We start from the raw sequence: 17,978 nt of genomic DNA, 5'->3' as shown, positions 1-17,978 counted from the left end.
CGCGCCACCCGCGCCCGCCCCGCGGTCCCGCTCACCGTGCTCCGGCCGCCGGCAGGGTCAGGGTCAGGGAGGGCTGCGGGGCGGGGGCCGGGCGGGCAGGGGCGGCCCCGGTCACCGTGCTCCGGCCGCCGGCAGGGTCAGGGGCAGGGAGGGCTGCAGGGCGGGAGCAGCCCCGCTCACTGTGCTCCGGCCGCCGGCAGGGTCAGGGGCAGGGAGGGCTGCGGGGCGGGGGCCGGGCGGGCAGGGGCGGCCCCGCGGCGCGGCCCCGCTGCTCGGGCCGCTCACACGTCAGCCCTCGCCACGAGACCCGGATCTGCCGGATCTGCCGGCGGCGGCGGGGCCGGGGCGGTGCCGCGTGTGCCCGCCCCCCGCGCCCGCCCCTCCGTCCGTGCGGGCCCGAGCGCCGCTGTGGGGAGGGTGCTGTTCCCCCAGTGCCGAACCGCGGTGCCCCCAGTGCCGGACCACGGTGCCCCCAGTGCCGAACCGCGGTGCCCCCAGTGCCGGACCACGGTGCCCCCAGTGCCGAACCGTGGTGCCCCCAGTGCCGGGCCGCGGTGCCCCGAGCGCCGGCGGTTCCGAGCAGCGCGGCGGCCTCACAGCGACGCGACGCGACGCGACGCTCCGGTCGGTCATTGCCGAGAGGACGCGGGGACAGTCCCTGCTCCGGGGCAGCTGTGCCGGCGTGGGCCCCAAAGCCCCGCGACCCCGTCACTAATACGGGCACCTCGCCCGCCCGGTCCCCAACCATCCCCACCGAAGTACGAGGGACGCGATGGTGTAGTTTCTCATCTAGAAAGCTAAAGCCTGTTCAGGAGCTCGTGACTCGCGAGCTTCTCAGCGATTAAAGCATCCCTCAAAAATATGCATATAGATGCTGTGGAATGAAGCTAAAAGGGAAATTTTCACGTCATGGCTTCTCAGTGAGACAGTTGGGTTTACCTATGCCCAGCCAAGAAGGGATGCCACGGTCCAACACGGAAAGGGGGACTACATCCTGTCCTGGGGAGGGTGATACCATGCAGTAATGCAAAAGGGATTATAGAGGGAAGAAAGTCATGTCCTCCAATATTTCCAAGGCTGGTTTACCTCCTCCAAGCCAGGAAACAAGCACAATACCATGATTACAGTAAGAAGGAAAGGTTGGATGGAAGTTGTGAGTGCTCTCAAGTCAGTATGTCCTCGTGCCACCAGTGCCACATACAGTCTGATATGACCTACATATGGGGCAAGCTTGGCTGTTCTCATTGCTATTTGCAGCTGTCATGGGGCTTTCAAGCCTCCTTTCATGGCTACAGACCTTTTTTCTGAATTTTTTTCTAGCTTTGAGTGTCAAGACTACGTTACTCGCCAGGTCTTGGGTGTATTGCCAGTTGGCAGCCTCACATGTCCAGCCATCATGGTGTGCAGAGCCACCTCTGTCTGCAAGATGCAGGTGAGGTAACTCTGCTGAGCTGGAGCTGGCCCTGGACATAACCAGTCCACTTCCTGAGAGGCAGCAGGCAGGCTGCCTGTGCCAAACTGCCACACAGTCATGACTTGCTGTGGATCTTGCCTCTCCTTTCCCATGTTTCAGCCCTATCACTTGTCTTAGAGTGCAGCTAAACAGTGACAACACTGAAAAGGGAGGCAAGGCACTGACACAAAGTCAGACCGTCACACAAAGCAGCTAAACTATGCAGAGCTTGTATCATCTTGTTTACCTCAGTCCAGGGAACTGAATCTCTGGTAAGGCATTAGGGATGCTAAAATTTATATTTAATTTGGAAATATGAAATCACATCCCTAAAGCATTTCCTGGGAGAACAGGTTTCTTGACAGCCTGTCCAGGAGTTTAGACTGCAACAGGAACCATGAACATCAGCAACATCAAGGTACATTTGGCTTGAAGTGTACTTTGGCAGAGGCAGCTTCCCAACACCATTAAGCAGCCTTACCTCACACACACAGCACACAGCCATTGTTCCAGAAAATGGATCTGAGATCCTGAAATCCCCAAACCAGACACAGCTTACCATTAGTCCTCACTCAAACAAGACAGGAGAGTAATGGCAACTACACAATAGCAGAGAGGAAGGTTTCTCTTGCCAAGATGAGGCAGGAATGCCAAACACTTCTATTTTCTTGGCAAACACTTCTATTTCCTTGCCAAACAGCTCTTGGACAAAGTCAAACAGCACATTGTTGCTAAAAGGATGGCAAGCATACTTGCAGCAACCATTGAAATTGAGAGGAGAGTCTCATAGTGATAGATTCTTGGAGAACTAAATTTGAACAGTCCTAGAACTGGGAGAGCAAGACTAAGTGAGCTGGACCAGTAGCATCAGATGCCTTGTCAGAAATAATATGAGCTTTCAAAGAATCTGTAAAGGAGAGGTAGGAGCTCCTTGTGATGACAACTGAGTGATGTACAAGAAGTAGTATGCAATGATGGCACTTAACAGCTAGAGCTGTGATGTCTTCCTCTCTTTGAATCAAATGCAGCCTCCTCAGCACCTGGTGCTTTACAACTTTGTGCCTCATTCTCACATCGCCCTGTTCAGGGACTTGCATCATGTCTGGTAATGTCTTGAAATTGTGCCTTGAAGAGCTGTTCCAGCAGCACAATGTGGCCAGCGAGCCTTTCCTCTGCATGAGACACAAGCTACCCCTCTCTACTCTCGTTTCTTCACTCCATGTTGTTACTGCATATCGGTGAATAGTTTTACATAACTGGTCTCAGTAAAAAGCTGAGGGTTTTTTCAGTATTGTATTCTGCAATATTTGCATTGCCTTTTTAACAGCAGAATAGCAATTGTTTTCCTGATTATTTTTCTTTGTTCAACATATATATTTCCATTGGAATCCTTGGAAATATGGGAAGCCAATGGGCCTAATGAAGGATGAAACTTCAGGAGTTGAACTGTCAAGGAAGAGGGACAGGCAATAGGAGCTACAGAAAGTAGGAACTAGGAGCAAGAGAAACAATGCAGAAGCTTATTGCTTTCAAATCAGCAAGAACATATACATAAGCAGAAATTAGCTGGGTATTTTGCATAAAACATTCTGCCAGAGCATTCCTCAGAATTTGTCCCTCCTGGTTCCCACAAGCCATTGCAGGCACTGATTCTATCTCAGCTTCCTACTCCCAGGCTTCAGCCATCTGCTTCCCCTTACACTCACAAATTTAGTGGAGGATACAGCAGTAAAACAAGATCATGATATGGAGGCTGTTTTCAGACTCACTCTATGAAGTCTCCTTTCTAGCTGTCAAACTATGATGAAAACAGTGATGATTTAGGCTACTTTATGAACAAAGGCATGAGATACACTCAAAATCAGCTAGTAACAAGGACAGAATAGTAAATCCACTAAAATAACTGTGCTGCCCACTGCCAAGTTAAAACTATGTAGACAACTCTGCCTGAAGGGCAGAAGATGGTAATGCTCCTTCTACCAGTAACACTGGAAGAAGATGGGACTTGAGCAAACCTTCCCATCATCTGACAGTAGTGTGGATTGGGCACTTTGTAAAGCACCAGACAGATGTCACATTCCACATTACAACTTTTCTACTCCATTAGGCAATGGAAAAACAGGAGTCATGTTGGTGCTCTAACTTGCCAAATAGTGATTGAGCTTGTTTACAGACCCCAAAGAACATTACTTTTCCCATTCTGAAGTTCTTTTTCTGCTGATGTTCTTCTCATCTTTGCTCATGTCATGTCACTAGGCATTGCATTGCTGACATCCAGATACTCTGTGGAGTGAAAGTTCCGTGTCTGCAATTTCATTAGATCTGAAAAATTACCTAGAAATGGGGCAAATCCTCTACATGTAACTACTTTTTTGCCTGCTCCCTCTTTTCTTGTGTGCAGTCCATAATGGGTAGATAATGCTATTCCCAGGAGGAATCCATGTGAAATTCTGCTGTAAATTTTGATATTGAAGAGCCACTTGGGAGAGGTCTGCAGAGTGGTCTGAAAATTGCACCCGGGAAGTGGAAAGGAAAAGATTATAAAATACCCTTGTAGCAGCAAGGTAGATGGGGCCTTTTGGTAGCAACACTGTGTTTTTTGGAAAGGGAAGTCTAATTCTCACAAACATTCCTAGAATTCATCTGGGCTGGCATCTCACAAAGCACTTGAGAATTGCAAAGCATTTTGGGACACTGGGCAGCAAGGCTGTGAATTGGCTGGCACAAAGACTATATTGTGTACTTAGCTTAGTTTAACAGATATTGTATCAGTGATCACCACTGAACCAAATTTCTACTGCCAGATTTTCTGTCAATGTGCAGTTACAAGCTTAATGAACACTTAACCATTGACAGAACTCACAGAAAAACTGTGGCTCAGTGGATAGGAGAATCTCGACTAAAAATGTCAGACAATCTGTGCAGGATCATTTGTGCTCCTGAAGCATCAACACACCAACACAGACTTTTGGGATCAATTAGCCACAGTCCAGGGGAAATGATTACAAAGGGTTGCTGCAATGCTGCCAGATCACAGCTGCCAGTGAAGTTTCCAAACAAGGAAATGAATGAAGGAAATCTGAAGTTGAGGGGATGACAAGGATTATTTTACACTTCCCTACAATATTGACTAGTAACTCAGAGTAACTATGAAATACAAGCAAGGCCAATTGGGATATTTACAAGGTCAGGCTTGCAAAAGTAATTTAAAAATAGAGGAATATGTCCTGAACCACTGAATTCTTAATGATAACACTTGCTGGTAAAGACCTACCATCTGAGTTAGGCTGAAATGGCTCTGTAGTATTAGAACGGTAAGTTCTCGGTAACTGTGTAAGTTAATGGTCCACTAAATTTCATTGTGATGGATAATTATTCAATCAGCATTGGGAACATTATTTTCCAAATTCTGTGGGAAATCCCCTCTAAAAATGTGGTGTAAGTGAACCAACACTGGAATAACCTTAAAAAATTGGTTTTGCTCTGGAACAGAAACTATAATAGCAGCAGCACAATTGTGGTGACTTTCTTTCAAAGAAAAGATGAGAAACACTGTGAACTGCTTCATAAGCAACTGTAGTTCACAGGCATAAACTTACCAGCAGTTAACATTGCTATATTCATCTGAAAATCGGGAAAAACATCTCATGTCACCCTTTATGTTCAGAGCCATTTCAGCCTTCAGTCTGAAAATGCCTCTGAACACGAGTCAGAGTTCTCAACTGTTACAGTTCTCACATTCTGGAGAAAAAAAAATGAATCCCTGTTTATTTCCAAGTGAACATCTAATAGAAGCCATATGTAATAGAGGAAACACAAGCTCAAAATGCAAGAAAGCAGATTTGATGAATGTTAGGTGCAGAAGAAAATGTGAGAGAAGAAAATGAAAATCAGATCCCAAAGGATTTTTTTATACACTTCACTACATTTAACTAAGAAGCAGCAATGAGTTAAACTTTTCTGGTCAGGAACTGAGAATTACTCTGATCTGAAATGGAAATATGCAGTTTTGCTGTTAGTATTAAGCACTCAGTACGTAACTGAAATTTAAAAGTAACCATCCATTAAAAAGCTAAGGCATTATTTACCCAGAAAAGAGAGATAACAAAAAGAGAAGACATTTCACATGTCATTGAGAAGGTGTATCAAAAGCCATGACTTTGCCAGTCAGCACTTGGAGATCAGTATTCTACCACATAAACATGGCAGCATCTCTGTATGGACTACAGAGAACTAACTCACATTGTTGGAAAAGAATCTGATCTGTTGTCACTGTAAGCACAGTGATGTGATCCAATCATACTTTTTACCTGAGATATTAGAACATGAATATTGACAAATGAACTAAAAATGACTGCTTGCTCAGCTGGGCAAGATCTCTATAGACATAATGCAAGGGTGTTAACTTGTGCAAATTTGCTTTCGAGAGAATTTTGTTTGAGGATGTGGCATGATGCAGCTGGGTATTTGCTGTAGTATGTCAAACAGGTTGAAAAGTAGCTATAAACTAGACAAGTGGTTTAGTGTAAGAAAAAAAATTAGGCTTTAGGGAACTTGACAACACTGTTAGGAAAAATGAATTCTGTAGTATACCCTCAGCAAGTTTGCCAACACCACTGAGCTGAGTGGAGTGAACAACACGCTGCAGGGTAGGGATGCCTTCCAGAGGGACCTTGAGAGACTTGAGAGGTGGGTTTGTGCGAACCTCGTGAAGTTCAACAAGGCCAAGTGCAAGGTCCTGCACAGGGGTCAGGACAGTCTCAAGGACGAGTACAGGCTGTGAGGAGAATGGATTGAAAGCAATTCTGCTGAGAAGGGCTTGAGGGTACTGAGGGATGAGAGGCTGGACATGAGCCAGCAATGTGCACTTGCAGCCCAGAAAGCCAGTCATACCCTGGTCTGCATCAGAAGCAGCATGGTCTGTAGGTCACGGGAGGTGACTCGCCACTTGTGCTCTGCTCTCATGACACCCCACCTGGTGTGCTGCATCCAGCTCTGGGGCCCCAACATAAGGACATGGACCCAATGCAGCAAGTCCAGAGGAAGACCAGGAGGATGATCAGAGGGAGGGAACACCTCTCCTATGAGGAATGGCTGAGAGTTGGGGTGTTCAGCCTGAAGAACAGAAGGCTCTGCAGAGACTTTATTTCATCCTTCCCATACCTAAAAGGGGCCCTACAAGAAGGCTGGAGCAGGACTTTTTACAAGGGAATGAGGTGCTGACTTGAACAGCTATTAGGAAGAAATTCTTTACTGTGAGGGTAGTGAGGCAATGGAACAGGTTGTCCAGAGAAGCTGAGGCTGCCCCATCCCTGGAGGTGTTCAAGGCCAGGTTGGATGGGGCTCTGAGTAACCTGGTCTAGTGCAAGGTGACCCTGCCCATGGCAGGGGCTTGGAACTAAATGATCTTTAAGGTCCCTTCCAACCCAAACCATTCCATGATTCCATTCAGCTCACACTTCATAATTGATAAATTTTGCAAAAACACTGCATAGATTAAAGGAAACCATTTAAGTGTTTGAAAGTATGAATTTACAATTTTCAGTGTTTAAATGGGTTCTTGTGTTCTTCTTACCTTTTGTTAAGCTGCTAAGGTAATTATTGGACACAGATGACATCTCTAAAACTGAAGATAATTACTGAAAAAAAGGATGGAAAGGTTTGAAGCCAAACCCATATTACAGCAGAAGCCCAGCTCCTCAGTAGAGAAACCAGTGAGGGAGCCAGACCCTTCACAGTGTTGCCCAGTGACAGGGCAAGAGCTGGACACAGGAAAACATTTCTTTACTCTGATGGTGACTGAACACTGGCAGAGGTTGCCCAGGAAGGCTGAGGTGTCTCTATCCTTAGAGGTCTGACAGGAAGGGTAAAGTAGATGACCTCAAGAGGTCCCTTCTAATCTTGGCCATGCTGTGATTATGTGATACTGTGCAAACTCAAGAGGGAACCCAGAGCAGGTACATCTGCAAAGCACTTTCACTGCAATTTCAGTGAAAGTAAAATTCTTTGGGTTGAGTGATATTAAAATACAGGAGTAGTTCGACACCTAGAAATATCTCTGCAGGAAGTATTAATATCTTTTATGTCTGCTCTGTGTTTGGGGAAGGGACCAACAGTGTAACATCACAAAATTTCTAGGATTAGGAGTTATAATCTGTAAAATCTTGATAGGCAATCATACAGCATGACTGACTATCTCCCAGCACGACTAACCTCTAATCTGGGAAAGAAAGATACAGTCTAGTGTACAGCCTTTAAAAGCTGACTGGTTCCAATTTACCATGTGATTTTTTTGCACTCTGTCAGAAAGATGGGAAAGCTGTAACAGGGAATTTTTTGAGATGAGTTATATGTCCCTGAAACTGCTTAAATTGCTACTCTTCATTTGAGAAAAATGTACAAGACAAGAAACTCTAAACTAGATCTTCCACCTAAAAAGAAAGGCTTATGCTACTACTGAAAGGAAAGACACACAGACTAGTAGGGATATTTTAGATACTGTTCTGTGAAACATTACTTGCCTGGCAGAGAGGCACAGGCCAGAGAAATGGCTTGTATCTGCTGTGCTCAGGGAAACTGTACCTTAGTCAATACAGAACACTATTTGAGCCTTGTTTGTTTAACGTGACTTTATGCTCCATGTTCTCTAATAACTTCCCAGTTACTATGTTCTTGCTAGCCATATGGCCAAACTGGAGACAATCACAGTCAGGAAAACAACAAATCAGATTGTCTGGACTTGTATTCTTGAGTTGGTCCTTAGCAATTTCTGATTTCAAATGCAGTTCAGGTAACATTTTACACAGCTGTGGTCTAAACAGTGACTAGGGATTTAGACTTAATGATTTAATCCTAAATTATAATTCTATTGTAATAAGATCGGTAGAAAAGTTTCTAGGGTTTTTTTCCTAATACAAACTTGTTCTAGTCTCTGAAATGCAGCTATTTTAGGATGGTATCTACATATCAACACTAATACAGCTTGATAAATTACCCATCTGTCATGGCTGAGTTCTATCTGGATCATCACTGACAAACCTTACTATTTCGTAAATTTTTATTGTAAACAGTTCCAAAGGACTTCCCTCAGTTGGATTTGGTGCCCATAATGACAGATTATACTGTAATTTAGCAAGATGGCCATCATTAGAAATAAGTTCAAATTCCAGTTAAAATTTTCAAAAAGCCTCAGAGTCAAAAATTGCCAGCTCAACCAATAATAGCTGAATTCAAGAGCTCCAGATTTCTTTTTTTATTAAAAGGAATGGCATTGTCCTTCCTTTCAGGATCCCTAAAAAATCTTGTGCTTTACAAAACAGAGAGACCATTGAAGGAATTCATAACAGGTGATGATGCAAAGTATACTGGAGAATGTTCTCTCTGTGGTTTGGCTTCTAGTAGATTTCTGGTCTGACTGCACGTAAGCCAACAGTGTGCCCATGTTGGCCAAGAAGGCCAATGGGATCCTGTCCTGTATCAAAAATAGCGTGGCCAGCAGGACCAGGGCAGTGATCCTTCCCCTGTACTCTGTGTTGGTGAGGCCACACCTTGAGTACTGTGTTCAGTTCTGGGCCCCTCAGTTCAGAAAGGATATTGAGGGGCTGGAGCGGATCCAGAGAAGAGCAACAAGGCTGGTGAGGGAACTGGAGCACAAGCCCTGTGGGAAGAGGCTGAGGGAGCTGGGGTTGTTTAGCCTGGAGAAGAGGAGGCTCAGAGGTGACCTCATCACTGTCTAGAACTACCTGAAGGGAAGTTATAGCCAGGTGGGGGCTGGTCTCTTCTCCCAGGCACTCAGCAATAGGACAAGGGGGCACGGGCTCATGCTCTGCCAGGGGAAATTTAAGTTGGAGATCAGAAAAAATTCTTTCCAGAGAGAGTAATCAGGCATTGGAATGGGCTGCCCAGAGAGGTGGTAGATTCCTCATACCTGGGGTTTTTTAAACTGAGATTGGCCGTGGCACTGTAAATGGACTGGAGTTGGACCAAGGGTTGGACTTAATGATCTTGGAGGTCTTTTCCAACCCAATCAATTCTATAATTCTATGATATTCTTCTATTATACTGTTGTTATTCATACACCTTTAATCCATATTCTGGATTATAGCTGGAAACCTTTGGCTGAATTGGGATCCCATGTACTGGATAGCACTGTTGCCTATGGGTCTCAATCCACCTCTGCAGCCTGCATTGAAAGCTCTGTGTCTCAGGTTAGGAACGTGAAGAGCAATGGTGTCCCATCCTTTACTCCCAAGAAGACACAGAGGTGATGTAGGAGAACAGTTTGCATCACACGCTCCCTGAATATTGTTGCCTGTATGCTCAAAGGAAAAGACAGCAGGCCAGGTGGAAACATCCCAGAGATCTAAATTTGATAGATATGCTGTCAGTCGGACCACTTTGTACATGATGATCTTCCCAGCAGTTAGCGTATCTACACTGTCAGGAATATGAAAGTATTTTAGCCACTACCAAAGGAAGTGGTTGTATTTTTTGTCTATTCTGGATTCCCATATTCATTCAGTTACTGCTTCATAATGATTTGCTGTTCCAGTTCTAATTCTAAACTCAGCTCTACTAATGAGAGACTCCACCCTCAATCACTTCAAAATACTAATGGCATTTTATCTTCACTCTTACTTAGTGGCTGCATTCTGGTACTTCCCTGGCTACCACTGCACTGAGCAACAAATTTAAGCTTCCAGCTCCAAGGTCCAATATACTTCAGTTCTGATGACATTTTTCTGAGCATCAGCCTGAATCTGATTTCAGCCCCTATATTTGTTAAAATAGCAGTAATTGTTATTCAGTCACAAATCCTAAGGACATGAGGAGAAGATAATGTGCAGATGGCCAGGAATAGCTGTCCAGCTGCCCTTTTGAGACAGCTCTAAGTCCCTTTTATACCCTTCTATGAAAGGAAGGCCATCATATTTAATTAAATAAAGTAGATTTGATAACGTACTATAAGTTATTACATTAATAGATGGTAATGCAAAATACTTAAGATGGTACAAATTCTTCACTCAGTGTAGAAAACATTTTTGAGTGGAAAACAATATACCAGCAACACAGCATGGAAACTAAATGCTTTATATCATTGGCCAAATAATCTCTTCCCTCATAACTCTAATATCCATTAAAGTAATAATAATAGCTACGTTAGGTTGCAAAAACTATTTCTATATTCATGGCTTACTTTCATTTTGAAAGGACTCTCAAAAAGATTGCTATGTTCTTTTTGTAATAGGAAGAAAATAGCATAGCTTTTCACATTTTCCTTTTTAAAAAATGTTTTTAGTTCCCTGTAGCGAACTTGTGAGTCTGCAGATGCCAAATTTTTCAAGGTAGATGCTTGCTCATTAGGAATATTAATAAATTTAGGACCTCCTGCAAAAGTACAAGAGCTGTGTCACAGCCGAACCTGCTTTTTCTTCTTTTCTTTTTATTTTTTAGTTCATGAAGCCATAAGAAATGGCCCTTAGACCCCAAAGTGTGTATACCACACAGCTGAAAATCACTGCTCCACAAAGAAGTGGAAGCTTAAAAACCCAATAATTTTGCAAACAGACTTAAAAGCATTGGATCTATTTATATCTAGCTTTTCCTACCAGAAGCATCAGGTTCAGATGTAACATTAATTTAGAAGATGTTGTCAGGCCACCAAATTAATGAAAAGTCCAGGGTGTCCTCTCAATTTCTAATAGAAGCCCATTACAAATGAAGAACAAAAGGGTATTATTAAACTACCAAAAATTTCTGCACATTCTGTATGTAATGAAAACTTTGCTATATCTTGTTTAAGCCATAGGTGGATTGATGTAAAATCAACAGTTGATTTGATTACTGACCTTACTCCACTAAGTCATATAAATTGCATCATATGAATTTAAACTGTATGACTTCAGATCACTCTGATATTTAGTTAGAACTCTTAGTGCCTTTTAGTGCATGTATATGCCAGCTCCTAATTACATGAAAAATCTGAATTGTTAACTGCAGGCATCATGAATTAATATCTTCTCTCTCTTCCATAACATCAGGTTAATTTGTGTTCTCCTGGTTTTGGCATTTCTGCCTGCAGATCTCCTACAAGTTCTTCCTCAACAACTGCTCAGGAAAGGCTGGACAAGCCAGTGACAGTGTCATGAGCCCTTTGCGAGGCAAACTCCCCGACAGAGGGATGAGTGACGTCAGCAAGCCGAGCTGCCCGATCCACCCAGGAGAGGGCGCTCTTACACCTGGCCACGCACCGGGCACGGGCACCGGCAGGAGAGCAGGAAAGGCGACAACTCGCAACTCGGTCAGCTTGCACAGCCAGTCAGTTATTTTTATGATAAAGCTCATCTTCGGAATACGTTGAGTCATTCAGACACAGCTACAACAGGAACACACCATGACAGACAATAAAAGTGCAGGCTAATTTTACTCGTAGTCTCTGAAATGTGCTGAATTAGACGCAGCTGAAAAAGACAATTTCTGGCACATAGACCTCTCTGTTAAAAGCTGGGACCATAAAAAGAGAGCTGTAGGTGTAACTTTCATGGAAGAAGAGGGTTAAATTTAAAACTAACCTAGTTATATGAATATTATTTGTTGCTAATTTTTTTAAATAAAGCATTATTATAACACAGCCTGTAAAGTTAATACTCATATGTATAGCTCATGAAATAAAATAAGAATTAAAAATTCTACAGGTCCAACCCCTGTTTCTAAAGTGATTGAATTCAACATACATATCTCTTGAGACAGCTCTCTTCTCCAATAAGAAATCCTCCAACAACAACGAGAAAAGATCAAGCCTGACATTTTTGTTTTTACTAAACTAAAGCCAAGATGAGGAGGGGGAAGTCTTGTTATGCAAGACATAAAACAGCAAAAGAGGAACAGAATGCTGCAAACTGGAAAGTTATAATTTCAAAAATTTGATTGTCCTCTAAACACAGGGAACAATCTCAAAAATCACAAATTCTCTCTGAGTAATTCTAATAGAAAAATATCCTATTGATATGAACAGAATAAAATTAGGAAAATATGAGATGAAGGTCACCAAGAATCTTAACTTGAAGAACATGTATTTAATTATACTTAGTGGTGTCATAAGCATGTCAGAATCCTCAGGCAGTACCCTGGGGTTGTTGAACATCCATAGCCTTAGAGAGATGAACCTTGCACGTGGGGACTATATTGGATGTAGAGCAAGTGAGTCCCAACACGTCCAAACTATGCTTGAACAATAGCCACTTCTCCATGAAAATGTAGGGAACTATATATAGACTGCGTGATAGACAATACTTCCCATATTACATGGGAAACGCTACAGTGTTCAGGATGTTTGGTTATCCCAGCACTGGCTGATGAATATTGTCAGACTGCCCACACTGAGAGCTTGGGCTGAGGCCTCACAACCACTGACCTTACATTAAAAGCACTGAATCTATCAACTTTACTCCTGCAGTAATCTTACATAATTTGAACTTCATTTAATATACCATATCTCCTGCTCCCACTTCCAGAAGTATTTCAAAGCAATATGTCAAACATAATAAACAATATGGATACTCATAATTGTATCTCCCACTCTGTTAGTGTCCTAGTTGAGCAGGAGGGACCAGTTGACACTGTGTGTGGGTGATCAAAGCTGTGTATTCTACCCCCTCTATTCATTCCCAAGGTCAATGGGCCATTAGCAGCAGCTGCCCAGGGAGCCATTATCACCTTCACACCCAGCCTGAGGGGGCAGAGCTGCAAATGGGCCATCAACAGTTCAATACCCCCTGGCTCCCAGAGTTAATCACCCATTGTGTGAGTCCCTGCCCAGGGGGAGGGACTGAGTGCTCCCTGAGGGCACATAAGTGGTGGGTAAGAAGACTTTGGTAACTTCTCGTGGGATCCAGAGGAGCAGCAGGACCTTGACAGGAGGAGATCACCGCTCTCGCCCAGACCACAGCCCTCACCTGCACCAACAGGTTTTTCATTTTCTTTTGCTCTGGACTTGGGGGAGCCACAGGAGTCCCAGTACAAGGGCAAACAAACCCCCTTGGGTTTGTGCCCCAGGACACTGGGTTATACTGCTGGGTTTTTGTGAGTTGAAAGCAATTTCCCTTTTGTGTCAGTGTTTTTATTGTAATATTATTATTATTAAATTTTAGGTCTGACTTATAATCTCTCTCTCGTGGTGAGTTCATTTCCCCTGCTGGTTCGCCTTTAAACCAGCACAGTTAGTTACGATCAACACCAATGGACAAAAGTATAGACCAATCTGCAGCCAGTTTGTGAAAGCTGCTATTTAAAGAACTGTTTGGTATGAGGCTAAATTGATGATAGGATCAATGAAAGAACTACCTTCTGAAATCAGATATACTACAAAATTTTATAATTCAAAAAGTGGGCTGACTGTGTTCAGTGGACTACAGTTTTACATTTTGTGCATGGATTTTTCTAAAGGCAAAAGACTAATGAGAACTTAATTCAGAGGATGGACACAGGACTATGTTATCAACATACCATAAAATATACTATGGAGTCAGACATAGAAGTCAGTGAAATCACACAAAGAAGGGATTTTTTCCTAAGTATTTTCTTATTTAATGAAAACAAAACCAAACAAAAAGCCCCCCAAACCTCCACAAACAAAACCTCCAAACCAAACAACCCCTAAACCAAACTAAAATACTCAAATGCCCTATTCAAAGACTGCTAGTCTGTGGTCCTGTTCTGGCTGAAAACAGTGTAGTCTTTTGTAAAATAGTTAACTGTAATGAAGCATAAAATATAGGAGGTATACATTGATAACCCCAGCATGCTGATTACATAAGGTACCAATTTTTATGTAGATTTTGATCCTGTCAAAACTCACTAGTTCTCTGTTCTCCCACCTAAATATCCTTCCTATATCTTTCAACTAGAAAAAATTAATGCCATATATGATGACTATGAAACAGCTGTGAGATAAATGAAAGATGCCTATTTAAGGACAAGGGAATGGTGTGGGGTGCACAAAGGAAAAGAACTACAGTCATTCATATTAATTGCATTTTTTGCAGTAACAGACTCTGACATTTGTAATCCAAATGAGCACATGAAAATGAACCTTGGTACAAACTAGGGTAAATCATTGCCCTTTACTACAGCCCTTACAGGATGTCTGCTACCTGTAACATACAAGCATACTCACAGGAACACAAAGGATTCTGACACTTGATAAAGGTCATGTTTTCCACTCCATTCAGAGCAAAATCTGAATATTAGAAGCTCAGCCTCTTTCTATGAGCTGTCTGAAAATATGTGAGGCATTGAACCTAGAGATTTTAGGTACTGCCTTTATAATTTTTGTCTACAGTACTCGTAGGAGCTCAGCACAACATAAACCTAACTTCCACCTAAGAGCTCTAAAAGGCAGAAAAGAGTTATTGGCCTTATTTTACTGATGAGAGCCAGTGTCACAGAAAAGCCACAGCCTACCTCCTCAAAAGGAACTTAAGACACATTGGTGTGACTTAGATGTCTAAATTATTCTGAAGATGAAGGTCCAAGGTTACACTGCAAAATGATTCTTCTCCAAAGGTACCGAAAATCTCTGCTGAAAAACTGCATTGTATAATACATTTAAAACAAGTTTAGGTCTGGCGAAGACCTAATTTGATGAACTGATGCTCATGGTACAACATATTTGCAAAAAAATGGACTTTTTCCAATCTGTGTTAGAGTGTAATAAAATATTATTTTGGTCTGTGTCTGGCCTTGCCGCTTGCTAAGTTATAGAAAAACACAAATATAAAGAAAGTACTTTTAATTTAGATGATCAGTGGAGCTTAGAAGGGTGAGAAAGTAGTTATAACATGCTGGGAAACTCAGGCAAAGTAGCGTAGAAAGTAACTGTATAACACTAGATGTTCTCTATTATCAAGGCTGTGTTCCTGTCTGCCTTACCTGCACGCCATAGGATAGATACAAATACCCTGGGAACACAATGGTGAAGGTTGGTACAGGGGGGTGAGGAAGCTGATGATGAGAAGATCATGTGGGCAGGGGTTGTATGACCACTACCCAACTGGTGGGCATGCACAGACTGGTGCCACTTCTGGAATTACCAGGCGGTGTTTGGCTGCCTCTCAGGCATCACCTTATACTGGGTCCTGGCCCTACGCAGTACAATGGATGGCTGATAAACAGGGACACCAGGAGTGGGGGAGCTGAGCAACACCCATCCTTCCACTGAGCCCATGTCGGCTCCGTGGGGACGCCTACCAAGCATGGATGCTGTCCAGCTCCTGCCGATCCTGGTACTCCTGTCCTGTCTGCTCCAGTGAGCATCAGGGACAGGAAGCAACTGCTGCAGTATCAACTGTATTTCAACTATACTGTATCCTTTTGTATCCTTTATGAGTATTAAGTATTTTGGTACTTTTATTCTCTTTTGCTAACCTGTTTTATCAAATATTAAGTAATTTACCCTTGTTTTACTCCTTTGAATGAATTATTAAAGATTTTATCCTTTTTGGTCTCTGCTACTAACTGGTATTATAATAAAGGCAATTTGTAGTATGTTACTGTGTTTACTTATCTTTATTCTGGGCATGTGTCCAAAATGAACTGTTACAAAGTCAAACCACTGGGAAGAATGTATGGATGGATGGATGGATAGCCAGGCTTCATGAACGCAGATTTGGGCAGGGCTCTCCCCACGTGCCCTTCCAGCCTGCGCAGTGGATGTTTTAGGTGAGGCACAGCATGCGCAGAACTGGCCCCACCGTTTCAGTCCTGAGGTCCATCTGCCACAGCCAAGAGAGTTTGGACAGTGACAGTGAAGTCCTCGGGACTGTCACAGCACCCGGTACTAACCGGGGCTGACCCTGCTGAGCATCCGAGATGTGACGGGATGGGATGGCAGGGAGGCATTGAACTGCCAGGGAATGGTCCCACTGAGACTCGAACTCAGGACCTTGGGATTTGGAGTCCAGAGTGCTCTCCTTTACACCACAGGACTGCCCTTACTGGGAAGAATAAAGACACAGGAAAAGGACTATATGCCTCTGTATAGTTGCTAGATTTTTTTTCAATTGCTTTGGCCTATACTGTCTTAACTGTGTATATGAAAGTCAAAATGCTGTGTATACTAATGGTGATAAATAAACAGCACTTGCAGAAGAAAGCCATAGCAGAAGTAGACATCTGTTGATGAGTCTATTTTGGACATTGTCCTGCACTGCACAGTTAAAAGGGGGCCCTATAAATTGTTTCTCTAAAGCTTCATGTCTTGAAAGCCTCTAGTTCCTGTTTAAAAAACAGTTCTAGATGCAATCTCATGTTCCCCTCTGAAAACTCATCCACGCTCTTTCCATAGCATGCCTTGTTTCATACACCTCAGGCCAGCAGTGATGGTTGTACTGCTACCCTATTTCAGATTTCAGAACAGAAGCAATGTCTGTGGGTCCTCGTGTTTGCTTCTGCAATAAAACCTAACAATCCATTAGGCAGGACATTCACCTTTTACTCTCCTTTTAAAATTTGTAGCAGAATCTGAAAAGCAGCAGTTCCTTGCGGTGCTCTCAGAGCTGCGTGTTCTCGGCCTGCCATCGCCCCCTGTCCCGTGTGGAGACACCAGAGACACCAGCGTGGGAACAGGGCAAGGAGCTGGGCTGGGAGGGAGATGTATGAGGAACAAGATTTTTTCCCACCGAGCATAAGGGGAAAAAAATAGATGACAACCGCTGTATGGGCCAGGCTGAGGAGATTCTCAAGGCACGTGACATTCCCCCTCGTTCTTTTTGCTCGGGGGCTTCACCAGCAAACGTGCCACCTGCTCCTTGATCCAGCTGTGTCCTCCGGGACCCCTCACAGTTTTCACCCGCTACGTCGGACCCGGCGCTCCGGTGCCTCAGGGTTCCCCCGCGGCGGGCACAGGGCCGGGCGGGGGCCGTGACAGCACAGCGGCCTGGGCGGTGCCCGGGCCGGCCCCGGGGCTCTGCCCGGGGGGTTCCTCCTCACCCTCCCGCGGGGCTCTGCCCGGGGGGTTCCTCCTCACGCTGCCGCGGGGGCGCGCCCGGCCCGGGATAGGCCGAAGGGCGCGGGCAGGACCGCGGCGCGGCCAGGCGCGTCCCTGGGTGGGCTGCGCACCCTTCCCCTCGGGGACAGGGAGGAGGCGGCCGAGAGTGCATTTGCCACAGCCACCCCACCGGTCCCGGCCCCGGCCCCGGCCCCGCCGCCCCTCCGGCCCCGCCGCCACCGCCGCTCCGGCCGCGCTCCCGCGGCCCCTCCTGAGGAGCGGCGGCCGCACGGCGCATGCTCGGCGCGGGCGCCATTTTGGTGGGGCCGGGAGTTCTCCAGCGGAGCGGCGGCGGAGCTCGCTGGGCCCGGCGCGGAGGGGCGGCGAGGGGTGCCCGCTGCGGACATGGCCAACATCGCGGTGCAGAGGATCAAGCGCGAGTTCAAGGAGGTGCTGAAGAGCGAAGAGGTCAGAGCCTCTCCCCGCTCCCGCTGCGCGCCGCCGCCCTCCCCCGTGTGAGCGTGGGCAGCGGGGCACGGT

General features: G+C 44.8%; 2 protein-coding genes across 4 annotated transcripts in view; one reads left to right on the top strand and one right to left on the bottom strand.

Moving 5' to 3' along the window:
* SMIM14 (small integral membrane protein 14) overlaps window positions 1-17,978 on the bottom strand; it is a 58,843-nt gene that overhangs the window by 40,259 nt on the left and 606 nt on the right. The window contains exon 1 of one of the 2 annotated variants that reach the window (XM_071556614.1): window positions 36-320. The exons of the other annotated variant lie outside the window; for it this stretch is intronic. The gene's annotated coding sequence lies outside the window, so the exon portion shown is untranslated. Of the gene's footprint in view, window positions 1-35; window positions 321-17,978 lie in introns of those variants that run through there. 2 annotated transcript variants of the gene reach the window in all.
* Window positions 17,732-17,978, top strand: part of UBE2K (ubiquitin conjugating enzyme E2 K) — a 47,698-nt gene continuing 47,451 nt past the window's right edge. The window contains exon 1 of one of the 2 annotated variants that reach the window (XM_071556612.1): window positions 17,732-17,906. In XM_071556612.1, the coding sequence (XP_071412713.1) occupies window positions 17,735-17,906 (172 nt within the window). In that variant the 5' untranslated portion in view covers window positions 17,732-17,734. The remainder of the gene's footprint in view (window positions 17,907-17,978) is intronic. The other variant, XM_071556613.1, reaches the window with a different exon arrangement.

Source organism: Pithys albifrons, chromosome 5, assembly GCF_047495875.1.
Source record: "Pithys albifrons albifrons isolate INPA30051 chromosome 5, PitAlb_v1, whole genome shotgun sequence".
Classification (NCBI taxonomy): domain Eukaryota; kingdom Metazoa; phylum Chordata; class Aves; order Passeriformes; family Thamnophilidae; genus Pithys; species Pithys albifrons.
The sequence above is the reverse complement of the archived record's forward strand: the minus strand, read 5'-3'. Positions and strand labels throughout refer to the sequence as shown.